This window comes from Panthera pardus, unplaced genomic scaffold (assembly GCF_024362965.1).
Source record: "Panthera pardus isolate Hobbes unplaced genomic scaffold, ASM2436296v1 HiC_scaffold_25, whole genome shotgun sequence".
In the NCBI taxonomy this organism is placed as follows: Eukaryota; Metazoa; Chordata; class Mammalia; order Carnivora; family Felidae; genus Panthera; species Panthera pardus.
Window position 1 is genome coordinate 86283863 of NW_026526821.1, and position 26145 is coordinate 86310007.

Below are 26145 nucleotides of genomic sequence, written 5' to 3' on the forward strand. Positions count from 1 at the left end.
CGAGCATTCAACGAAAGCCAAGCTTTTCCCTCCTCAATCCCAACAGCCACGTGGCGCCCGAGGGATCTCCGGGCCCACCAGCTTGCAGGCGTCGCTCTCCCTTCAGGGGGATTCGACGCGGGGCCCACCACTGCCTAGGTCCGGGGAAGCCTGGAACCTCTGGGACCGTGGCCGCCACACCACGGGCTACAGCCCGGAACCCGACTGGGAGAGAGCGTCCGGCCAGCCTTCAACTCTAGGGATACACGGCAAGCCCTCAGAACTTTTCCCCGGGGACAGGTCCCGGCAACAGGTCCGAGGCGGGACCGGGATGGGCCGGATAGACCATAGCTCCGCGGCGGCCGGTGAATCAGCGCCGGCGCCCAGGTCAGCCCTCCCCAGCCAGTGCCAGATCTGGGGAGGAGTAGCGGCGCCGCGGATCACGGGCCACTTAAGGCTCGCCGGGACTGGAGAAAGGTGACGTCACCGTAGCTGGGTGGGGGGGGTGGTGTTCAGCTGGCTCCACCAATGGGAAACAAGCAAAGTGGCTTGCTTTCTGTAGCTCTGAGCCAATACTAACAAAGCAAAAGGGGGTTGTCGGTATAGAACCAATGGAAAACAGGGAAGGAGCACGAGGCGGAGTTGCGAATCCTGTCACCAATTGGAAAGAGGGGGTGGAGCCCGGGCCTTGTCAAGCGCAGCCAACCAGAGAGAGGAGCGGACTCTAGGGGGCGGGGCCGTAATGTTTTTCCCCAATCGGACAAGGCCAGGGGCGGGGCATTCTCTAGGGTGCCCAATGAGGAACGCAGCCGAAGCGGGCCTGTCAAGAGAAGGGGCTGGGGGCGGGGGGGATGGTGAGTCGGAGATAAACACTCCGCGGCGGTGGCGGCTGCTGCTCTTCTTCGGGTTCTGTCACGGTGTTGGCGGTGCCCAGCTCACCGGCCCCCCTCCCCCTTCCGGCGAGCGCGGTCGCCAAAGAGGCTTTCTCAACCCTGCTCTGCGGGGTCCACAGCAGGGTGCGGGTGTCCGGCGGCGGCGGCGAGCCCGTGGGCAGTGGGGGTTGGTCCCGCGGCTCCGGCCCCCGGTGCAGAATGGCGGCGGCGGTTCGGATGAACATCCAGATGCTGCTAGAGGCGGCCGACTACCTGGAGCGGCGGGAGAGAGGTGCACGGGGATGGGAGGGGTCCGTCCCGAGCCGGGGCCGGGGGCTTTGAGGGGCCCCGCCGCGGGTAGGGGCTCCCAGCCGCTCTGGGGGTGGTTGGAAGCGCGGAGAGCGCGACCGCGAGCGCTCCCAACCCCTCCAGCTCTCCCCACGCGCGGTCCGAAGGGAGGCCACTGCTGCCCCAAAGGCGATGAATGGAGGTGGAAAAGGGGCCGCTGCCCCCCGGGGTCCCGAGCTCCGTCCCCACCCTGAAGCGAATGGGGTGCCCGGGGTCCCCTCGGCCAGGCCCTTGGTTTACCTCACCGGGGCTCGTCCCGACCGGCCCCCGAGTGGGCCTGGCGTCCCGTCCCCCAGCCGGAGGAGCAGCGCCTGCCTTACGCGCCCCCTTCCCCGCCCTCTGGGCTCCGGGTGTTTGCCCTGCACCTTTGCCTGAGGCTGGTCCCACTTAAAGCACACCAACCTGCTGGACTTTGCCAGTGGGAAACCCAGGCACCACGAGCTTAGCGACTTGCGGTGTCTTTCTCAACAATGAGCAGCTGGAATGCTCCTTACACCTGCTCCGAACTGAGGGTATTCACACAATTTTAAAAAACAATCATTGTTCTAAGAATTCCACCTTGCTTCGTTTATTTCTTTCTACGATATTCTTGTATTGAAAAATAAAATTTAAAAAGGAAATGCTGTGGAGGGGAGAGAGTATTGAATGTTCTAGGCTCATTCATTAACTGGATCCTTCGGTTTTCTAGAAGCTGAACATGGTTATGCCTCCATGTTACCATACAATAACAAGGACAGAGATGCCTTAAAACGGAGGAACAAATCCAAGAAGAATAACAGCAGTAGCAGGTAATTTGGTAAATATTTCTTTTTCTCTTTTAGATTATACTGCAGATGACACAAACTGCAGAATGGAAGTTGCCTGTTGTGATTATAACTCTGTAAATACATTAAGTAGCAATCATGATTCAGTGAGGCACACATGGTCTTAAGCCATTGGAGGAAGCAGCCCTTCTGTTTGGGTTGAGCGGACTGAAAAGAGTAATGGGAATGTTTTACATTTCTTTATGAACTTTTAAAATTAATTTTGCTTTTCTTCCCTTTGGGAACAAAAATTTTTGGAAACTTCCAGTGGGATTAGTTAACGGTAACTGTATTTTGCCTTCAGAAGTTGCAGATTCAGGGCAAGTTTTCTGTAATTGAAAATGCTGGATATTATCCATTTCTTTTACTTTTCATAGTGAAGATTTTATAAACATGTTAAAGTATCTGATTTATCATAGGTGGTAGGATTTCATATTCAACATGTAAATTAAATGCAGTTATTTGTCTGATAATCTGTCAACATCTATTTATAATGGCAAAGAGGAATGGTTGACGTTGAAGCCTGCCTTTTTGGTGATGGAAGAACGAATAATATTAAAATATTAATATGCCACAGTCCTTTTAGGTTAGCCTTATAGTTCTTAAAAATCTGTGAATCTCTCTGGGGAGTATGTGGTTAATGTCCAGTGAAGTCACATTAAAGCCCTGAATATAGTTTTTCTTATTAATGATACTGCCCCCTTTTTTCCTCTCTTTCCCCTTAAAATATGTTAGCTAGGAAATCTTCTAGATCTGTTTAATTACACTTTTCATTCCAGTAAATTAAGTCATTCACATCTTCATCACTGATTTAGAATCCTTGTTCCTCTCCCGTTGTCATGAATAACTCCCTGCAAGTAACTGTATTTGATTAGCCTCTGTGGCATAATACAGACCACTTAAACCTAAAACTTGTTCTTGCTGTTGCTTCTGTCCTTGATTCACCCCATTGTTGGTAAAAACACAGGATGCGAGCAGCACACATGTGCTGAGCTCTTGAATAGGAAGGCACGTGAAGGATGAACCTGGTAATTAACTACCCCTGTGGTTTTTCCTTTCCCTCCCATCTTTCACATTACCTGAAGGTGGTGCCCAGTAGATCTGTGTGTGGGTCCTAAGGGCTTTTAAGAAGAATGTTAATACTGATTTGTATTGTGCAGCGGTATAAAACAATTCAGCTGTCTTGCATTTTGTTACATTATTTTTAAGCTTTTGGAAGAACTTTGAAGGCTTTTGGTTTATTTTTCTTCAAAAATGTAGTCCATTTGTTGCTTTTATGCTTATCCACAGGTAATTTGGGAGGAATTGTCCACACTAATAGTCAAGGTTTAATCCTTAGCACTTTCTTTTTCCCTAAGTTTCACAGGAAAGTTGGAGGAGGTTCAGTGGTGGGGAGAGGAATATGATGTTGTTGAAAGAGAAGGAGGCCGGTCCCAAAAGGTGATTAAGAAACAAAAATAATGATAGTTAAGAATTGCAAGCCAAGAAACAGATTCGTTCTCTTTAATATCCAGCGTTATTATTGAAGAAATAACTGTAACTTCTGTTTTGGAAAAGCTCTTTTCTTTTAATGAGCTTGGTTTGCTTTCCATGGTTATCACATGTTTCCCATATTCTTGACTAATCATGAATTAGTGTAATACCCTCAGTGGTGCAGGGATCTCTGAGAAACCATGATTAAACCTGGAGATGGCACCAAGCAGATGTGAAGCAAGAGCAGGTTGTTTTAAATGTGATCACTTCCTTCATGCCCTGTTTAGAATGACCCTTACTGAGCAGTGAGACATCTCCCCAGAGAATGCAGTTTGACCCCTTGATTTGAATTCGACTTCTATCCAAGGCCATGTATGGTCAGGATTTTGAACTGAGGTGAGGGCTATGGAGAGATTACTTCTGGTTTACATAACCACTGGATAACAGTGTATTCTTGTTAATTCAGGTTGAAATGCTGTGCTCATTGCTTGTAGAGTCAGGGGGCTACTTTTTTCTAGGACAATTAAAAAAAAAAAAAAAGATTTAGCCACATATCCAGCTTCTTGGGAACTGAAAATGCAGATCTTAATCCAGTTTCTCTAGTTGCTTGTTTAAAAAACAACCAAATGGGGCACCTGGGTGGCTCAGTTGGTTAAGTGTCCGACTTCAGCTCAGGTCATGATCTCACAGTTTGTGAGTTCAAGCCTCGCATCGGGCTCTGTGCCGACAGCTCAGAGCCTGAAGCCTGCTTTGGATTCTGTGTCTCCCTCTCTCTGTTCCTCCCCCACTTTCTCTCTCTCTCTCTCTCTCTCAAAAATAAAGGTTAAAAAAAACTTTAATAAACAAAACCAAATGAAATTTTGAAATTTTGAATATTGATTGTTTCAGAATCATCCAGAGAACTACTGGAATATAGGGAGGTGGAATCTTTTTCTTTTTTTTTTTTTTTCTTTCCTACTGATTTTTGAAATGAGTTACTAATTATTTAGAATTGAAATCCAGAGTTTTTAAAGGTATATTTTGTTAAATTGGTCAAGCAGGCTTTGGCATTCATGTGAAAGAGGAAGTTCACACCTGCCACCTAGCTCTTTTACGCAACCATGGCCATATAGCTGAGCTGATGTGGAGTCTTTTTGAACCCAAGGACTTTTTCCTATTCTCATACACTCTGTAATCTGGCTTAGTTATCTTTTTGTTAGAATATATTTTTAATGGTGACATTCGACCTTTACCAGTGATTTCAGAGTTATCAAACATCTTCAATAATCACATGAAAAATAATCTTGACACAAGGTATCTATGTGTTCTTATAATGCTTTAATTAAAAATGTTTACCCATTAACAGAGTTGGCAAGCAATCTCTGGACTGAGGATTTTTGAAAGGCTTACTTTTATTAAAGACACACTCCGTTCCAGTCACCCAAATGCACTTCAGTATTGCTGTAGCCATTAAATAGAAGTCCCCTTGTAAAAACCATGATGTGTTCAATACTCTTAAGTAATCGAATAAGATCTGTAGTTTCAAAAACTGTTCAAAGTTTGGAAGGAGTTATACTTCCTATGGAATTTGTTAACAAGTTTCTCTTGGGGATTCAGAATTTTTCTTATTTGTATCTTCAAAGAATCCAGAAATTTTTGGTAAGAGTGCCCTGTGTGCTATTTTCTGTAATCAGAGATTCTGTTTTCAAATATTCACCCTTCTCTACCACTGTCCTGGGATGGTCCTTGTCTATAGTTAAACAGGGAAATCCTGACCAGCTGCTGTTATATACTTTAAAAAATCTGTCAGACTTTGAACTTGCTATTCCCTGTTAAAACTAAAATGCCACGTGCTTTAAAGCCAAAGGTTTGCGGTGCAGGCCTGACTCTTGTTAACTATGATATCCTGCTGGCCGTTGCAGGAAGTAAACCCTCAGAAAAATGTAACTAAAGAAGGCTGAGGGAAAACCAGGTGAATCAGTGTAAATCTTTTAAGGCAACTAATTGTGAGGTCCTTTATTTAGAAAACAAATATTCTAAAACTTAAAATGTTGTTGTTATTTTCTTGGTTTTCTTCGTGAATAAAAATTGGTGTCCCAGATCCTTGTGGAAGAGAAGTTTTAGTGCTAGATTGAAAATTTCTCTTCCCAAGACTGCAAACCCACATGTACACCCGGCTCCCCTTCTCTGGTGTGAATGAACTTGGTGGTGGTTGTCCACCTGATACAAATGAGTGGCTGAGTATTCGTGGAGGTCCTGTTTCTCCGTGCTTACTGTGAGAAGTTCTCTGTAGGCCCAGTAAGGTTCTGATTGTGGCCACATAGAATTCATGTCCTGAGCCAGGGTGTTATCTCCTGAACTGGTTAGATTCCACAGAGTTTCCATTAAGAAAGGTCAAGATTCAGCTCCTTTATAATGCTGGGAGGTTCCTCAAGCTTATGATTAGTTAGGGAGGAGTTGTGTAAGGATAACACTGAAGTGGCCATGTTGACTGGCTTCTCGGGATTTCTGTGTAAACCTGTCCACAAATTCTTTGACCAGACCTTATATTCAAGGTCAGCTATAAACACATTAATAATGGTATTTCACATTCACCACAGCTTTCGTCCAAAGCTCTCTAATCACTTTTACAGTTGCTACCTCATTGATCCATGCATGTTCAGTAGATAATTGACAGTAATTTTTACTCCCATTTTACAGAAGGGTTAACCAAGGACAAGACAGTAAAGAATGTTATTTCTTCTACAGTACTGATCAGTGACAAAACTGGACTTCAGATTTCACCCTAACTGTTGCTTTAACCAGTCTATGCCATCTTTAGGTTGAGCTGAGTTTTAGAAGCCCCTTCCTGAAATCATTTGGTAGCTAGTCATCAGTAGCATTTGTCAGGTTGTACGTGATCAAATAATTACGTCAGGGAGTAGAACGATTGAGGGAAGAGGTATTATTTTTATCCATTTAAAATTGTGTCCTCTTGTCAAACAACATAAAGTTTTGGTGTATATACCTCACCTAGAAAAAACTGCAGGACTAGGAGGGGGCTCCACCTCCACCGTTGTAACTGCAGGCTGAAAGCTTCGGTGTTCTATAACCCGAATTCGTATCCCATTGGGCAACTGCTTTCTTCTTTGTACATAGAGACCCTTGATATTTCCACCAGGGATTGCACACCTCTTAAGTTTGTACCTTCTCCTTGAACTCTATTTTAGATATTTACATTTATCTAACCCCTCAGAAGGACTAATTTCTTTAGCAGAGCCCACCGAGTTTTTCTCCCTTTGTCAGTTTTCTCTACTACCAACTTTGGAGAGAAATTAAAGAATTGTTCTGGTGTTGAAGTAGTCCTTTAAGACAGGAAGAATCTTACTCTTTTCTTCTTGTTCCCTCTTTCAGATCAACTCACAATGAAATGGAGAAGAATAGGTGAGTTGGGGATTTTGCGGGTGGGATAGGGGCCATTTTGATGTATACTCTGTTCGTTGAGACTTGGTTGCTTTTCTTGTCTTTTCCCCACAAATAGCACCTGATACGAGAGTTTACTCAGGCTGTCTAAGCAACACTGCCCATAAATCACTTAGGTAGATGAAGGGCTTGCAGGTTCCAATAGACCACACCCCACCCCTCACTCCTGCAACCTGCTTCTCCTGAGGAGTGCCTTTCCTGGTGACTGTTTCACAGGCCAAAGCATTTTAGGTCATGAGCAGTGTTTCACAAATAGTGTTTTTAAAAAAATTACATGCTACTGAATATAATTGGTAGTTCTGTCTTTAATCATGTACACACCCAGATATATATAAATACACATACATATGTGTGTGTGTATTTACAGTTGTGAATAAAGATTCCAAAATTCAGGCAAATCTATGCATAGCACAAAATGGTGATTCACTAGAGGAGGCCTGCCACCCTCACTGGGATCCATCTGGCTGAGCCTGAGTTGATCTCTCTCACCTGGATTGCCTCTTTGCTATTTGTTTAAATCTTTATTTTCTAAATCAGCTTTGCCCCACCTTCAATAATGTAGCCTACTGGTTCTTGACTCTGGTCGTACATTAGAGTCGTTTGCAAAGTTTTTATTTTAATGTTTTTCTAAAAATATTTTTGGGGCGCCTGGGTGGCTCAGTTGGTTAAGCGTCTGCCTTTGTTTCGGATCATGATCTCGCAATTTGTGAGTTCAAGCCCCACAGCATGCTCTTTGCTGTCCATGCAGAGCCCGCTTCAGATTCATTCTCATTCTCTCTTTCTCTCGAATGAATAAATAAATAAATAAATAACTTAGGGACGCCTGGGTGGCTCAGTCATTTAAATGTCCGACGTCAGCTCAGGTCATGATCACACAGTCCATGGGTTCAAGCCCCACATCAGGCTCTGTGCTAACAGCTCAGAGCCTGGAGCCTGCTTTGGATTCTGTGTCTCCCTCTTTCTCTGCCCCTCCCCTGGCATGCTCTGTCTCTGTCAATAACATTTAAAAAATTTTTTTAATTAAAAAATAACTTAAAAATATGTTAAATACATTATATATGCATTTATATATTTGGGGAGAAAAATTTTATTTCTGCTGATTTTATAAAATAACTTAGAGAAATTTTCAGACACATGAGAATGAATAATGTAATCAAGTCCTATGTGTCCATCACTCAACTTGAACAATTACCAACATTTTGTAAATCTTATATAATCAAAACCACCCTTCTCCATGGAGTATTTTAAAGCAAATCTTTTATCTCTAATAAAGACTTTAAAAAAAAAAAGTAACCACTTGCTTTTACCATGCTGGGGGTGGAGGAATTAATGGTAATTCTTTGTAGAGCTTTTAAAAGAAAGAGAGAAACCAATGCCCAGACCTCACCCCTAGCAATTCTGATTTAATTGGTTTGTGTTGAGACTCTGCTCTAGTATTTTTAAAAGCTCCCCAGGTGATTCTCATATGCTGCCAGGGCTGAGAACCATTGAGCAAGCCTCATTCTGGTCTCTGAGCGCCCATCAATTTGAAATACAGGCTACCCGTTCAGACTGAGTGGCTTTCTCAATGCTCTGCATGAACAAGATGATGATGTGTAATAATGGCTCTGTAAATACATATGGTTATTTCATGCAAACCTTCTATGAAGAGGGGGTCTGACTCTGAAAGTCAGGATCTGAATGACCTGTTTCGTCAGTGAAAGGACAGACCAGACTTACTAGGAAAGAGAATCTTGGAACAGAGTGAACATTTAGCATTCTTCCACTGAGGAATTTTGTGTGTGCACATGCGCGGGGTTGAGGGGTTGCATGTGCCTTGCCGCACATTTGCCTCTCCCCAGCCCTCTTCTTCCCTTTTAATTTCTCTGTGATTATGACTGACTGTTGTAAGTCAGAGCTTCCTTTATGCTTTAGGGATTTACATATCCTGAATTGGGAACTCAAAAGTATCTTTTAAGGTGGAAAAGTAGTCAAATGTGGCTTCCCTTTCTCCTCTTTAGATTTTCTCTCAACTTTATGCCTTTGGGTGAACTGGGGACACTGGGACTCTTTGTGCTGAAAAGTCTTCCAGTTCTCCTCCCCCATTCCCAACCTCTTAGGCATTTATTTTTTTATATTTCCATTAGGCACTTATTTTTATTATTACTAAGATTTTAACCCTTCAGATCAGGGCTCTTACACTTACTACAACTCCATGCCTTTTACCTCTGCAAGAATGTCACACGATGTCAGTCATAAATAAAGGTCACTTGGACCTTTTATTTTAGCAGTTCGGGGATATTTCTTTTTTGCCTACAGTGTCTCAAGAACTTGTGCTCCATACTAGGTACTAAATGAGTTCACGCTGGGGTATTAAATCAGCATGGTCCCCATCCTAGAGAAATGTAGTTTGTCTAACGAGAAAGACACAGAGACCGTTTCAGTGAGTATACTATGTGCTAAGATGGAGGTATGCACAAGAGGCTCTGGAGGCAAAGAATCTAGGAAACTGGAGTGGAAGTCACCACTGGGCAAGCTGCTTTTAATTCAGACTGCTTCTGTATGACCAGTCAACTTTTGCTTGTTGAAGGGTTAGATATCTGGTTTCCATATTGTCCTTTCTGTTCTGGAATTTGGTCTTTTAAAGTCTTGATAATTCCTTCTCTAGTCTAGAGCACATGAACAGAAAAGAAGGAAGTAAAGACTCAAATTTCTTTAACCAAGCATTGGTTGCTGCAGTCCAAGTGAAGAACAAAGTTATCAGGCTCTTCTCCCCTTATTAGTGTAGATGCTTAAGAATCTTCCGGTTTTGAAGTCAGTTGAATAGTTGCTCTTGTAGTCTCCCTGGTTTTAGTGGTTGATTCCTGTAAAAGAATCCTACCTAGCTTCATGCGTATACACTTTAGCCATTCTTTACCTTAAAACATCACATAAAAAAATTGACCTGTCTCTCAAAACCTTAGGAAAAGAACTTCTAATGATGGGAATTATTTTTCTCTTTGATATTGCAGAGTTGATTATACTTGGGTTAGATTTTTAAACAGAAACCTTTTCTGTGACACTTCAGAGATTCTGAATAATTATATTTGGTGTTCCTTTGGACTCTACTATGAGAATATTAGACTCAGCACCACCATATTGATAACCTTTGCATTGGTGAGAAGATAAAAGCCTTCTAGAATGGTGGAGGTGGGGGTATTTTCCATTCACTAGATTAGAAGATGTTAGAAGAAGCTGTGTACTAGGTGCTGGGAACACAGAACCGGATGAAGACGAAACCCCTGGGGTGGAGGGTTCAGTAATATCACTATAGATAGGAGTGCCTGTCCCTTAGCCTGTGTTTCTCTTAACTGTAACGAATTTTGTGGCTCTAGCCTCCTAAAGAAACACCCTTAAGTGAGTGTGTGGTGTTTTTCTTTGTAAAACTAATCTTCTAGAAAATTTTGAGAAATATAGAAAGTCTTTCTAAAAACAATTTATATCATCCATAATTCTATCAGCCAGAGGAAACCAGTGAATTTTGAAGTGTATCTCAACAGTTGTTTTGGAAGATATAAAAATCACCTGTAATAGATCTTGGGACAGTTGACAGCTGCTGACACTCTTGCTAAGTTCCATATCCATCTAGACTTTTGTGTATACTTTTTTTCATCAACATGGGATCATATAGTAAATATTTTGTATCTTCTTTTCAAGCTACATTATGAATATTTTCCAGTGTCCTTAAGTCTCCTTTTCTAACATTACTTTTAGCAGAGGCCAGTATTTACCTCAGACGGATGTGCCATAACTCGTATAACCAATCCCCTGTTTATGTTCTTCCCAGTATTTTGCTAATATGAAAAGCACTTCCTTAAACCACCTTGTAGATAAATCTCTGTCCAATATCATAATTATTTCCTTAGGGTAAATTTATAGTTGTGAAATTAACAATAATATACATTGTTCTAATTTTTAGTGTTGACAGCTGGATTGTCCACCAGGCAAGTTATAGGCTGTATTTTCTGTATACTTTCACAAGGTGATACTCTAAGACCTTTATGAATTTGGTAAATAAAAAACAAAAACAGACAATTTGTTTTAGTTTGCATTTCTTACATTATTAGCATAGTCAAATAATTTTCGTGTGTGTATATCACCTGTTAAATAACATTTGCCCAATTTTCTACTCTGACGTTTCTTTTTCCTTCTTATGAAGAGATTATATAATATAAAGGATATATATGAAAGAGATTGCCCCTTTGCATATCACATAATTTTCTAATTTATCATTTCCTTTAACAGAATATTTTCTCACTGTTTTCTCTCACTGTTTGAAGTTGCTGCCTCTATTGTATATTAAATTCTTGTTTACTGCTGAGTCTGTTTCTAGACGACTACTTCTGTTCCACTGGCCATCTGCTCTTCCTGTGCCAGTGTCCATTGTTTTAGTCACTGAGGTTTTGCCATGCACTTCAAGATCTGGTAAAGCAAATCCCTGCTCTTCCCTCCTCCTTTTTTAATTTTACCATGATCTTAGCTATTTTCACTAGTTTTTTTTTTTTTTTCCCCTGATGAATTTTATAGTCCATCCATCTCCCCATCCCTCAAATTCTTTGGGGATTTTCAAAATAAATAAAAAATTTAATAATTTCAATATAAATTAACTTTAAAAGTTCACGTCCACATATTAGCTCTTTCCATCCAGGATGTGATGTGTCTTCAGTTAGATCTGTTTTCTGTCTCTAATGTTTTATGGTGTTTCCCCATAGATCTTGCATACTTCTTTTTTTTTCTTTAATTTTTTTAATGTATGTTTATTTTTGAGGAAGAGAGACAGCATGAGCAGGGGAGGGGCAGAGGGAGTGAGGGAGACACAGAATCTGAAGCAGGCTCAGGCTCTGAGCTTATCCGCACAGAGCTCAACATGGGGCTCGAACCCACAAACCGAGATCGTGACCTGAGCCCAAGTCGGACACTTAACCGACTGAGCCACCCAGGCGCCCCTTGCATATTTCTTGTAAAAGGTATTATTGCATTTATGTTTTTTAACTTTTATTTATTTATTTTGAGAGAGCGAGCCTGTGTGTGAGTGGGGGAGGGGCAGAGAGAGAGAGAGGGGAGAGAATCCCAAGCAGGCTCCACACTCTCAGCAAAGAACCCAATATGGGGCTCGATCTCACGAACCACGAGATCATCATGTGAGCCAAAATCCAGAGTCAGATGCTTAACAGACTGAGCCACCCTGAAGCCCCTACATATTTTTAGATCACTACTGGATTCCCAATGTAATTGCTAATTAATTCTTGTTGGAATATAGGAAATCTTTGAATCTGTTGTTGTTATTATATGGCTTTGTTGATGATAATTGTATTTCCTTCTCTTAGCTGGGAATTCCTCTGGTCTGAATGCCTTTCAGTAGCATTTCAGCAAATGGAAACTGAGGGAATGTATATAAGCTGCAGCCAGTGGGTCAGGAGTCAGGTGCTAGAATGGACTCCTCCCTTCCCCCACCCAAAGAAGGCTCTGGTATCTTCTTTAATAATAGACACTCATTTTTCTGGAATGGTACGTATGCAGGCCTTGCTGGAATTAGGCAGCTGGTCTAGAGAGATTACCTCTGCTAGAGTCTTCTGAGCCTATGACAAAAGATTTTTGTGTGTGCTCTGTGGGGAGGACTCAGCAGCCTGATCTAAGCTATTATTTTCATTTGGTCTAACAGTATTTCAGTGGCATCTGGTCTGGCATGAGAAACCATTGCAATCAGGTCTCTTCTGGCAGGATATTGTAATTGATTGCAGATCCCTATAGTTATTTCTTTTGGGTTTTGGCTTTGCAAATGGCCAAGCTCCTTATATCAGAAGAGGGTAGGGGCGTAGCTTTTGCATCGGGTCCAAAGTTGTGGTAGGCATTGCACCATTCTTACTGCTTCTGAACTTTCTTGACCACGTTCAGATTGCACTCTAGGGTGTTGTAACAAATCCACATTGCTTTGTTGCCACATGAGGCTAAGGGCATGGCCCGGTTATTACAAAGAAGGGATGTAGTTATCAGTGTACAAATCTGGTCTGTGTTGATGGTGTGGAGGAGCCCCCAGATTTGTACCACTAGAATCTTTCTTTCTTGGACTATACCTCTTGAATAGATGGCATCTGCCCTTGGAAGAACTTGGGAGAAGAGACGTATGCTGATTATCCAGTGCCTACTGGAGCACTGGGAGTATTCACTGACCTTTTTGTCATAGTCATTAATACTCAAAGGGTGAGAGAGCTATAGCAAGTACTGACTATAATATGTACTTGGATGTTTTTAAAATTGGGCTCCAGAAAGGAAATATTAATGGATATACTTATGTATTTCATACTTTTAGTAGAGAAATGATTTTATAGCTTTAAAATGTAACCGCCATGCTCCCATATAGCTATAGCACATATAACTACCTTTGTGTTTTTAACAAGGATTACTTTCACAATTATGAGAAAACTTCAAAACCTTCCAAGGTTCCAGTTAAGTTGGTAATAATGATGCTTTGGGCAATTATTTATAAAGGGATCAGTTTAGAGAAAGAAGGCGAATACTTTTTTACCTTAAAGCATGACCTGTGGTCTTCACGTGGACTTTTTGTTTAACCTGGCGAGGCTCTTTCTCAACCCCAAACCTGGCGAAAGTTAGTATCTCTTGTGACATAGAATCACTTTTAGGGTCTAATTTTTGACCCCTTAAGATTATTTGTTTCTTCTTACTCTATACTAAACCTGTTTTTCTCACTATATAGCTTATATGTACCATCTCTGAAATTTTTATTCAACCCCCAATTATCCTGTAGGATTTATGAAGCTATTTAATTGGCTGGATCTGTACCTACACAAAGATAGGAAATAAGAGGGTGAAATTTCAGCGTTAAATAGGCTATTGTTTATCGTTTGGTGTATTTTTTCTTCTTCGGTTAAGAATCTGAAGCCCAGGGGCGCTTGGGTGGCTCAGTCACAGTTAAGCATCCAACTCTTGATTTCAGCGCAGGTCATGATCTCACAGTTCATGAGTTCGAGCCCCACGTCGGGCTCCATGCTGGTGGTGAGGAGCCTGCTTAAGATTCTGTCTCCCTTGCTCTCTGCCCCTCCCCTGCTTGCATGCCTGCACGCTCTCTCAAAATAAATACACCTTAAAAAAAAAAATCCAGTCCAATTTTAATGAAAAGTAGTCCTCAGTGAGGTCCAGTGTATTGTGTTTAAGTGGGGTTTTTCTCAAAGAGAAGGGGCATGAATTGCCTAAGATACCAGTTTCTACTCTTGGATCAGCACCTGCAGATGCATTGTTATTTCTAGGCTCCAGTGGGTTAACAGGAGGTAAAGTCTTGGTCTTTTCCATTATTTGATAATGAAAGAATAGTCAGATACATAGGAGGGCTGCAGTGTATGAATGAGTGAAGAAATGAAGGTGATCAATTTGGAAAGGGGAAAACAGGTGATGATAGTCTATGAAAGCTTGACAACCTTTGCGAAGAAGTTAAGTCAAACGAGATATGGGTGAGGGCAAAGAATAGGTTTGGTAGAGGGCCAAGAGGACCCTGTTCTAGAACTTTCAGTGGGAGCTGCTATTTGTCATGGTCTGAAGGTAGCTCAGATCAATAATTCTGCAATAATATGTTTACATGTTTGATCCCCAACTAAATTTTAAGCTTCAAAGGCCAGGACTTGGTCTAACTCGACATCATATCCCAGCACCAAGTAGCAGTGCATAGTAATCCTTTGGAAACGCTAGTGGAATAAATGAATGAGAGAGCCAGGTGTGTGTCTTTAGATTTCCACCTATGAACTTCTTTACTTATCTACCCTTTTCACTGGCTGCCTAGCCGTACACCCTGCTCTGACCTAAGTCATCTTTGTTTTCTGCGCTTTACTGTGAAAGGAGAGTGTTCAGTTATACCTTCGGTTAAAAAAAAAAGTAATCTCTGATAACCGTGCCTCCCTCACAACACAGACATGTGCCTGATTTGATACCATTCCCAATCGTGATCACATTCAAGTCAGGAAGGACTTTTGGGATAACAGCAAATTCAGGAGCACTGTCTGCAGATAGCACAGTCCACCTATAGTCTTAGTCTTTTCTCATTTATTCCCCAGTTTACAAATCTGCTGGCCTGAGAGGGAGAGAGACCCAGATAGAATTGAGGAAGCTGAAGTCTGGAGGCAGAAATAAAAAGAGCCACATTCAGAGCTAAGGGCACGCCACCTAGCCCAGATGCCCTCTGTCTGTGCCAAAGCTCCAGTAGGAGGTAGTGCCTCTTCGTTAATGACTTCCTTTCACTTGGATATTTAGTTTCCCATAAGTCATGGTCGAACAGAGTTAAGGAAAACTGACAACAGAAATTGTGGTATCCAAAAATATTTTATTTATTTAAAAAAAATTTTTTTAACCTTTAATCATTTTTTTGATAGAGGCAGAGCGTGAGTGGGGGAGAGGCAGAGGGAGAGGGAGACACAGAATCTGAAGCAGGCTCCAGGCTCTGAACTGACAGCACAGAGCCCGATGCGGGGCTCGAACTCACAGACTGTGAGATCATGACCTGAGCTGAAGTCGGACGTTTAACCGACTGAGCCACCCAGGCTCCCTGACCAAATATATTTTATATTTAAATCTTTAATATATATTTGGAATGGATTTTGATGTTAATCTCCCCACTCTCCTATTTTCTGAATAATCCATTCTTTTCCCAAGGACCTGCAGTGTTCTCTCTGTTATAGGTTCAATTCATACCTATTCTTAGGTTTATTTCTGGGAATTTTTTACTCTGTGCACTTGATTTGTATATCTATTCCTGTTTTAGTGTATACTGTTTTGTTTTTTTTTTTAATTATTGAAGCTTTATAATACAGTTTAAGATCTGGTACAGCACATTCCTCCTCATTCTTCTTCTTTTTCAAAAAGTTGGTAATCCCTCACACATTTATTCTTCTAGATAAAGTTTAATTTCCCAGCATTAAGAACACTGTTGGGATTTTTTTTTTCTTGGAATTATGTTAAATTTGTGGACAAACTGGGTAACAATTGACATTTTTACTTTTAGGTTTCATATCTAGAAATGTGCTTTTTTCCATTTAGATTTTCTTAGATCTCTCAGCAAAGTTTCATGCTTTCCTTCCTAGACCTCCTTCCGAAGCTGTTTTAAGTTTATTCCTAAATATGCTATCCTTTCTTCTTGCTATTGTATGGGAGATATTTTAGGTTCTTTGAATGTAGATAGCACATTCAGAGATGTGCTTGCATTTCCAAGGTCAGTATTTGCCCCTGTATTTTCCTTTGGCTGTTGTGGTGCTGCTGTAGCTGGGAGAGGAGTGGGTACGCTTCAGACACTTCCCTCCCAACCTTTGGGTCCCTTCTATCCAGGCCTCTACATGATGTGTGGCCATGAAAGAGTCTTTCCTTTCACATGAATTAGCTGTATAAGATCCTTGCTTATTTTTATTTTTATTCCAGCATAGTTAACATACAGTGTTATATTAGTTTCAGGTGTGTAATATAGTGATTCAACAATTCTTTACTCAGTGCTCATCATAAGTGCCCTCTTTAACCCCCTTCACCTGTTTCACCCATCCCCCAATCCACCTCGCCTCTGGTAACCACAGCTTTGTTTCTAGAGTTCAGAGCCTGGTTCTTGGTTTGTCTCTTCTTTTTTTTTTTTTTTCTTCACGCGTTTGTTTTGTTTCAAATTCCACATGTGAATGAGATCATATGGTATTTGTCTTTCTCTGACTTATTTCACTTAGCATAATACTCTCTAGCCCCATCTGTGTCATCGAAAATGACAAGATTTCATTCTTTTCTATGGCTGAATAATACTGTGTGTGTATGTGTGTGTGTACACACACACACATACACACACCACGTTTTCTTTATCCATTCATCTGTTGATGGCCACTTGGGCTGCTTCTATCATTTGGCTATTGTAAATAATGCTCCTGTAAACATAGGGATGTGTCCATCCCTTTGAATTCGTGTTTATTTTGGGGGTAAATATCCAGTAGTGCGACTACTGGACCATAGGGTAGTTCTATTTTTAACTTTTTGAGGAAGCTCCATACTGTTTTCCACAGTGGCTGCACCAGATTGCATTCCACCAACAGTGTAATAGGGTTTCTTTTTCTCCACACCCTTGTCAGCACTTGTTTCTGTTTGTTTTAGCTATTCTGACAGGTGTGAGGTGACCTCCTTGTGGTTTTGATTGGTATTTCCCTGATGATGAGTGATGTTGAGCATCTTTTCATATGTCTGTCAGCCATCTGTATGTCTTCTTTGGAGAAATGTCCATGTCTTCTGCCCACTGTTAATTGGATTATTTTTGGCGTGTTGTATCAGTTCTTTATATATTTGGGATACTAAGCCTTTATCAGATATGGTATTTGCAAATATCTTCCATTCTGTAGGTTGCCTTTAAGATTTGTTGATGGTTTCCTTCTCTGTCCTTGCTGATTTTTTAAATGTAAAAAATAGTACCTTTAGCATAAGCAAGCTCTGTATTTCCATAGAAAATAGGTTAACATTTTCCATTAAATTTCTTTAATGACAGAAGATAGCTTTTCTTTAAGGAAGAATTGGATTTTACCAGATAGCCTCTATCTACCTAGTGAGACACTTTGAGTTAACTATTGATTTTATAAGTATCTGTTTGTTCCTGGTAATTATCAGTCTACAGAGGAAGCTAGGATTGAAAGAATAACTGCTACCAGCTAGAGAGCACTCCTGTCAGACCCTGGCCAGGGGCTTCCATACCTTGTCTCCATTAATACACTGGCCCTCTCAGGTGTGGCCATCCTCTATCTGCTGCTGAGGAAAGTTGTTATCTGCTGAAGGTCACACAGGGAGTGAGTGGCAAAGCCAGGATCCTAAACCCTTACTCTTACATATGACACTAACGCTCGGTTGTATAGTGACTGACCTATTCAGAATACTAAAATAACTAAAAACAAAAACGGAAATTGAGATCCTTTTCAAAACCTTACTGAAGAAAAGCTATAATTTGATCTAACTTAGTTATCCCTAGTTATAGGGCACACTTGATTCTGAGCTTTAGTGATTATAGCTCAGATCAAAGATTGGCCTCTTTATGCTACCATAGACCAAAGGTATATCAGTCCATTCAGAGTAATTAAAGCGATATTTCTGAAGAGTCAGCACATGAAGTTTGTCAAAGTTCGTGACCTAGGTACAAAGCAGTTGGATCAACGTAAACAGAAGAGGCAGCTGGGAGCAGGAGGGAGCCAGGACCTGGCACAGCCCTCCTGTGCTGGGGGTGGGAGGCTGGTAGGCAACTCTTGGCAACAGGAGGAGGACTGGCTGAAGAAGATGGGATGAGAGAAGGTCTAAGTAGGGATCAGACAGGAGTATCGAGTGGCTTCCTGTTGAGTCCATGTGGCAGAACCTCTACCGGTTCCCCAAAGGGGAGTTAGACCAGGTCCAGAGCAGGACATGAAGCCCCTCCTGGAGGACCAGAGTCCCGGGCAGGGGAACAGTCAGTATTGGGGAGGAGAGCTGAGACGGGTGTTTGTGTTACTTGTTTTGGATCTCGTGCTTCACGGGTACTGTCATGTCAGACTTGGCTGAGGGATTCCAGATCCCAGGGTGCGTGTGTGTGTCTCAGGGTCAAGGAGCTGCAGAGGGGCTATTTGCTTGCTTATCTGGTTCAGGAATTGACTTTCACGACTATGTGATAGAATTGAGACTGCCCCTGTAGACCTCACCCCTTCCCTGCATTGGCCTAGGTTCCAGCCTGTGGATGTCTGCAGGCAGGTGGCAGGTGGGCAGGGCAGCCATCGGGCTGGAGCAGCAAGGCGGCGCCGGAGGAGGCCAAGGCAGGCACTGCCAAAGACAGAAGTTGGCTCTGGATCGGGACAAAAATCCAGAAAAGGCTCTGGTCTTATTTTCATAGAACCAGGCCAGAGAACACTGAATGAACATGTATTATCCTTAGCTTGAATTATCAGATGGCTTATTTCTAGTTTCACAACTGGAAGCGTTCTTTGGAAAACCCACATTTGGGTAGTGAAAATTACACTTCCTGGGCCAGACTCCTTGTGTAACTAGAAATGACGATGCATGGAAAGATGACTTTATTATTTTATTTTTATCAGTAGACAAACTTCCTAAAAAATTTACATACTCATATTTGTAGATAAACCCACATCATAAAATGACTAATAGGACCCTGTTCTGAATCATGAAGTCTTTGCAGATAACAAGCAAGCTGAAAAATGTCTAAATCTAATTTTAATTTTTAAACTTTTTTCCTAACTTGACAATTAGTCTATAAACTTTGGGAAAAATAAGTTGGGTAATTGTGTGACTAGTTTTACTTTCTCATGGTGTTTCTAATATGATCTGTTTTCATGGCTCTTTTTGAAGAAGATCTCCTCCAAGGTGAACACGGACATTTTGCACACAGGTTCTGCTTTTTTCCCCTCATGTAGTAGAGGGAGGAGCAAACCTCTCATGTGAGTCTTCGCTTGTGGCCATTCCACATGGACAGGTTTTTAGGGCAAGTGGAAGTCTTCTAAAATAGTCAGGCATTTTTGTCCCATTAAATCTTCTAGCTCAGGAGTGAAGGCTGTACTCCAGTTTGTTTAGGCTGAGCGGGCCCTTGGAGCGTCTAGGACTGCTCCTTCGAGAGCTGGACAAGGAAGGAGGCTTGGAAGCAGATGAGGCTGGGGGCAGAAAAGGATGTCTGATGCATCACTCGTTAGATCTACCTGGGGGGAACATCCTGAAGTCTTGATGAGAAGGGTGAGAATTGCCTTCCTTGGTCATTTTCATGCGTATTGAGCTCTTAGAGCTTTCTGAAGCAGTTTTCTTCTTTTAGTCTGCATTCCCAACTTTCACTAATAGGTTCAAAAATGTTAAGGCGGGGGAGGGCAAATTAAGCTTTAAGATTGTCTCCCCGTTCCACTGGAGGGTAGCCTCGCAGGCTCCCAAGAGCCCTGGTCCAAGTGGTCGTGTATGGGCAGTGGGCATGTATTTAAAACCCCAGGAGCCTAAGCACTGTTGGTGGTGCAGGTGTAGAGACAGACCCTATCCTCGAGGAGCTTACAGCCTAGTTGAATAGGTGACATGAGCCATTCAGCAAACATTTATTAAGCAGGTGGGAGGGAGAGGCCCTGTGGTAACTCAGCAATGATTAAGTGGAAGTCCAACTTTCTAAGGAGTTTCTAATGAATGGTTAAGTACCAAATACCAAACAATTCAGGCAGAACAGTGAACTTCCTGATGAGTAGTATGAACAAGTGCTCAGAAAGCGGAGGAATCAACTGGGGGTTGGAATGGCCTGTGAAGGCTTTAAGGACCCAGTAGGCTGAAGCAAAAGCTCTGAATTTTGGCCGTTTCTCCCATTCTTGGGATCTGCTAGGTTCTAAAAGCACAAAGAAGGGTTTCAATGAAGTGTTAATTTCTAAAACTGGAGGGACTCTTGTGCTCCTGGCCAGCTTGCAGTAAAGGTTCTCTCTGGTGGCTTACTGCGGCTCCTGCTTCATGTGGCCTTGCTTTCTCCCCTCTGTCCTGCCGCACCATTCCGCCCACTTCAAGACCTGTGTGTGGTTGTCTCTAGCCGTTCTGTGTGCCTGTTAGTGTAGCAATGCCAGTGATGTGCATTTTCCTTATCTAAAAAAAAAAATAAAATAAAATAACTTTTTGAATAGCAGTTTACATAGTTGAAAAACCAGAAAATATATTCAGGAAAAATCTACTCCCTTGTCCTTGCCTATTCCCTGACTTCTCTCTCCCTGCCACTAAGTTTCTTATTGATCACTCCAGACTTTATGTTCACATAAGAGAACAAAAATATATTTTTCTTCCATTTTACCAATATACAGACGGCATAGTGGATGCATGGTTTGATATCGTTCTTTTCCCAATATATCTGAGAGTTCTTTCCTCATAGTAAATAGAAAACCTGCTGCTGCTTTTCATAGCTACATCATATCCCACTGTCTAGACCTACCATAATTTAACCAGCTCCCTATTGATGGCGAGTTGGGTTGTTTTGTTCTTTGCATAAAGCAAGCTGTGATGAATAACCATATGTGTCATTCACATGTATAAGTACTCCATATAGCAGTGCTAGAGTTCTAGTGATCCTGAGTGGGAAAAGAGGAAATATGGGCTGAAAGGATTCTCACCTTGGTGTGTTCTGTCAGGTCACATCATAACCCAAAAAACTGGAACTAACCTGGTAAATGTGCCTCATAAAAGTAGACAGGAGTCCCTGCCCTAACACTTGTACTATAGAGACACTTTACAAAACCCGAGTTTTTGCTTCTTTGTGGCTTTCACCAGAGTTATCCAATTTCCAAACATGTTTGGCCAGAGATTTTTGGTGGCATTTGCCATTACTGGGTCTGGGCAACCTCATACTCTTTAAAAAAAAATTTTTTTCTGTTTATTTTGCGAGAGAGAGAGAGAGGAGGGGGAGAGGGAGGCAGGCAGAGCAGGAAAGGGGGACACAGAATCTGAAGCCGGTTCCAGGCTCTGAGCTGTTAGCACAGAGCCTGAGGCAGGGCTTGAACTCACAAGCCACGCGATCATGACCTGAGCAAAAGTTGGACGCTCAATCTTAGTGCTACTGTGACCTTGTTTTCATAGGCGGGCCCATCTTCGCTTGTGCCTGGAGAAGTTGAAGGGGCTAGTGCCGCTTGGACCTGAATCGAACCGACACACTACGTTGAGTTTATTGACAAAAGCCAAATTGCACATAAAGGTAGGTATATCCTTGGGATTCCTTTCAGCTTAACCTTCAGTAAAGGTTTGCCTGTTGATGCAGGATAGCAAACATGTATCTCTAGGACAGTCCTTTCCCCTGAACTCCTCCACCTTGCCTCTTAGATGAATCCCAAGCATCCCAAACCCAACATGTCCAAGACCCCAACTGTTTCTCACTCCTATGTAGCAGAAATTAAATGGCCCATCCAGTTGTCCATTTGATTAAGCCAGGGTCACCCTTGCTAGCTCTTGCTGTATAGCCACGATGTCTAAGTCACCTCTAAGACCTAAACATTTCATGGGCTCGTTTACTTCCATTTCACCCTGCCATCATCTACTGTGGTAAACTCCAGAGAAGCTTCCCTGTATCCCTCTGGCTACTGCTGAGCTAAGCTCCATGTTTCCCAAGAAGAATCCTTCGAAAGATCAAATCAACATGTCCCCCTTTTTCAGATTCCTCAGTGGCTCAGGACATACTCTGCAGCAGGCCCCCCCCAGGCTGTCCGACCTGGTCCTTACCTGCCTGTACAGCATCTTGTGCCCTAGGCCTTTTCAGCCCTTTGCACTTGTGCTGTCCTACACAGGGCCTTTGTGCTGTTCCCTCTGCTTGCTAGGCTTTCCCCTCCCTTCTTCAGCCAGTTCACTTCTTGTCATCCTTCAGACCTTAACATAGGTATCACTAGCTCAGGGAAACCTCTCCTGCCCTGCTTACAGGCTTCCTGCCCCAGATGGACCTATCGTTGGAGAGTGTACTCTCTCAGCGCTGGTCACAGCTGACATCTGACCATGATTTGTATGACACTTTCGTGGTGGTCTCTGTTCTTGGAGGGGACCAGGTCTTTATGCTCACCTGCCAGAGGGTCTGAAAGAGAGTCCTTGCTTGGTAGTAGCTTGAATAGCAAAGGGGAGGGGAGGGGTATTCAAACTCCTGAGAGCCACAGCCAAACTCACTGTTTAGCATGTTTTTGTAATCCTTTAGTCACTATTGGACAAACGTCACTTTAGTTGTGGTTAGAGGCCTGTATACAGGACAATTCTGGGGGGCGGGGTGGGGGAAGAACCTCTATTCAGAGCAAAATGACTACAGTTAAACAGACTTGTAAAAACAAATGGTCTACAGAAACGTGTTTAAGCTCTTATGTTGGACCGTTTGGAATCAGGACTTCAAAAGGGACCGTTTGGTAGCAGGAAACAAACAGAAGTTAATTGGGATTTGGCACGACTCAAAGTGTTTCTCTAATCGGAATGTGTAGCTGAATACCCGTACTTGTAAATGGCAGCGCCTCACGGCTGCCGTTGCACACAGCGCCCCAGCTCGGAGAGGCGGTCAGGGCATCCCCCCCCAGCCAAGGGGGAGGGCTGCCGGCCGTGCCCATCCCCAGGGCCCCGACAGTGCAGGTACCCGCGGCTGAGTCAATACGGAAGAGGTTAGATGAAGGCAGGAGTCACTGGCCAGTTTCCTGCCCTGTGAGAAGCTAGATAAGTGACCCCAACTGGCTTTGGGGAAAGGCTGGCACACAGCTCACTGCGAGAGGGGAAGATGCAGAGTCATTGCCAATTTTGAAATCTGCCCATGAGCTCCAACAGCTACCCCTTTGGCTTGCAGAAACTTGAAGATTGTGACAGAAAAGCCATTCACCAAATAGACCAGCTTCAGCGAGAACAGCGACACCTGAAGCGGCAGCTGGAGAAGCTGGGCATCGAGAGGATACGGATGGACAGCATCGGCTCCACTGTCTCCTCTGAGCGCTCAGACTCCGACAGGGGTGAGCCCCCCACCCTGCGTGTCCCCCGACCCGGCCCAGGCAGCGCAGGGGAGGAACTCGGAGCCCACGGGTGACTTAGACTCGTTGAGTAACGTGACATCCGGTAACAAGTCCCTTTTTCCTTTTTGCACTTAGGCACCAGGTCCAGAGAAGGGCCTGGTGGGGCTGGCTCGGATTTCCGGCCTGAGCTTTCAGAAGCATGGCTTCACCAGTGTCTCTTGTCCTCCCCACAGAAGAAATCGACGTGGACGTTGAAAGCACAGACTATCTCACGGGGGACCTGGACTGGAGCAGCAGCAGCGTGAGCGATTCGGACGAGCGGGGAAGCATGCAGAGCCTCGGCAGTGACGAGGGCTACTCCAGCTCCAGCACGAAGAGGATAAAGCTCCAGGACAATCACAAGACGTGTCTGGGCCTCTAAGAGAGCGTGGTCTCCTCGGCTGCCTCCCGATGGTTCTCTCGGCGGACGGGCTTAGGTAGTGTATTGGACCCGCCCACAGCCCCCCTGCACGTAAGCTTCCGTGTACCACCTCTACCAAACTCAGCTTTGTAAACGTTCTCGCGGAAGTGCTTAGGATTGTGGGTTTCTGATTGCATCCACTAGCTTCTCTCTCTGTCCCTAAAAATTCATCCGAGAGACTGTACATTCCAATCAATTTGAAGCACCCAAGAATTCTTAGACCGAATAAGCAACTTTCACATCTCAGCAGTTTCCCCCTCTTCCTTACCATCCCCGTGTAGTCTAGCAAACCTTTCTTAGAGTTTTCTGGCTATATTACTCACCTAGCAGAAATGTCCGAATGTGTCTTGTGCTTAGGAACCTGAAGGAAACAAACTTTTAAAGTCGAGATCCTGATCTCAGAACTCCAAAGCAAGCTTTGAAAGCGGCGTTTAAGAGCACTTAACTGTGGACCTCACCCCCCGTGAGGAGTCAGGAATACCTCCAGAAAACACCCCCTCACACACACCCTGCGCTGCTTCCCCGACCCGCGACCCGTGACCCGCGTGTGGATGGGAGCAGTACTTCTCACTTTAGAATGGACATCTTGATGGCAGGTCTCTGGGGCTGCACAGCTTTATCAGAGCTCCAGCGGCGCTCGTTCCCACCCACCAGACGGTACAATCTCTGCGATGTGCTCTGGGCCGCGCCGTCCACTGCTGTCCCAAGACCCGTTTTCCCCTCCAAGTTTGTTATGCTACTTGTCTCTGGAACATTTTTTTTTCCTACCTCAGAGATAAATGAGATCTCCATTTCCCACTTAACACAAAGCGATTATGCCTTTTTTTCACCCCCCAAATAAGTGACACTTGGTCCAATTCTAATCTATTTTCCTATCTAACTTTCAGCAATAACTGAGCTTTGGCACTAGCTGAGCTAGTGTCCATCATCAGTGAAAGGAAAAGTCCACATTTCTACTCTGTTGCAGGTGAACAGGAGGGGAGGGTACAGTGTTATTAGAATTCCTCTCCTTATTTTTGGATACACCCAGAATCTTCTTAATGGAGGCTTTTGGGTTGCTAGTTTAAAAGGCTGATCTTTCTTTTTGGTTATGATTTCCCCCTTAAGTGGTCTCCCACTTTGTAGCATTTTTATTTAAGCTAAAACAGAGCACATGTATATGTACATAAGACACATTAAATCTATAAATACTATTTATTCATTTTATATAAACTAATGTAATGGAAAACAAATTCTTATGACTTTGTGCTTTTATAGATGTTCTAGAAACTTTGTATGTAGGTATCTACAAAATTGGTTCGTTCCCCTTAATATTTTTGCATTCATATTTTTGACGTCGAGGTTTTCCACCTCTGACGAGTCTTTTTCATTGAATTTGAACCATTTGTAAACCCTGTGACGCTGAAACAGAGTGTGTGTCACAAAGTGACGAGAACATTCCTAAAATCCACAGACGCACTGCAACCTAAGGGCTCCAAGGCTGCACCAGCCGGCGGAGGGGTGGGGGGGCGGGCAGCCGCCCAGCGCTCCCCGCCACCTGCGGTCTCTGGCCCCCTCCCAGCCTCACCATGCCTCCAGCGCCTCCGCCTTCCACACAACTCAGAGTTCAAACGTGCTCCACAAGGAAGCTCATTCTGCACGTGAAGAGCGGGCCAAACAAAGATTACTTTTGTTTTTTCATTTTAATGATTCTCTATTAAAAAAATTTTAATCGGAAGTAGTCGATTCCTAAATGCTTCCAAACTCATCTGTCATTCTTCTGTTTTTGTTTTCTTTTTTTTTTTTTCTTCATTTCAGCTTTGGGTGGGGGGGGAGGGGCAGGTGACACAAAGGATTTTTTTTTTAATTGGAATCTTTTCCAATGACCAGCTGAAGATTTGCACTGAAATACAACTTGTATGCCTTTTGCATTTTTAAAGCCTGCTTCCTGAATTTAAGCAGAGTGATAGTGTTGAAAGAGCCAGCTCAGCCTGTAACATGTTTGAAAAGATGTATCTGCACTTTGAGGTCCCTTTCGAATGCCATTCACGAGACCTCTCAAGCATTTTAATTGCTACATTCAAGCGCCTCACAAGTCCAAGATGCCAGATGCCTTAAGGCATCGAAAACTCAAGACTTTGGGCAAAGCTTGTGGGCTTGCATCGGGGGAGGGAGGGGAACAGAATTTGTGTATTTGTTTGATTTCAAAATAAGGCATCTGAGAGATGCCATTATTTTCTGTGTTTAAGTTAAACTGCATTTTTGTCTTTTGGTTGAAATGTACTGTCCCAATATAAAACAGTAATTATTTGACCTTTGCA

General features: G+C 43.2%; 1 protein-coding gene across 2 annotated transcripts; it reads left to right on the forward strand.

The window, feature by feature from the left end:
• Positions 1-827: 827 nt before the first annotated feature.
• MXD1 (MAX dimerization protein 1) lies at positions 828-26145 on the forward strand. 2 transcript variants are annotated; one of them, XM_019440919.2, is made up of 6 exons: positions 828-1143; positions 1888-1987; positions 6848-6877; positions 21503-21617; positions 23226-23385; positions 23622-26145. In XM_019440919.2, the coding sequence occupies exons 1-6, from the start codon at positions 1071-1073 to the stop codon at positions 23804-23806; spliced, it is 663 nt and encodes a 220-aa protein (XP_019296464.1). In that variant the 5' UTR covers positions 828-1070; the 3' UTR covers positions 23807-26145. The 2 variants fall into 2 exon arrangements, with proteins under 2 accessions (XP_019296464.1, XP_019296460.1); XM_019440915.2 differs by having other exon boundaries at positions 836-1143; positions 23619-26145.

Coding starts and splice junctions, on each gene's coding strand:
- MXD1 (XM_019440915.2), top strand. CDS start 1,071: ATGGCGGCGGCGGTTCGGATGAACATCCAGATGCTGCTAGAGGCGGCC. Junction 1,144..1,887: donor CCTGGAGCGGCGGGAGAGAG/GTGCACGGGGAT, acceptor TCGGTTTTCTAG/AAGCTGAACATGGTTATGCC. Junction 23,386..23,618: donor GCGCTCAGACTCCGACAGGG/GTGAGCCCCCCA, acceptor TCCTCCCCACAG/AAGAAATCGACGTGGACGTT.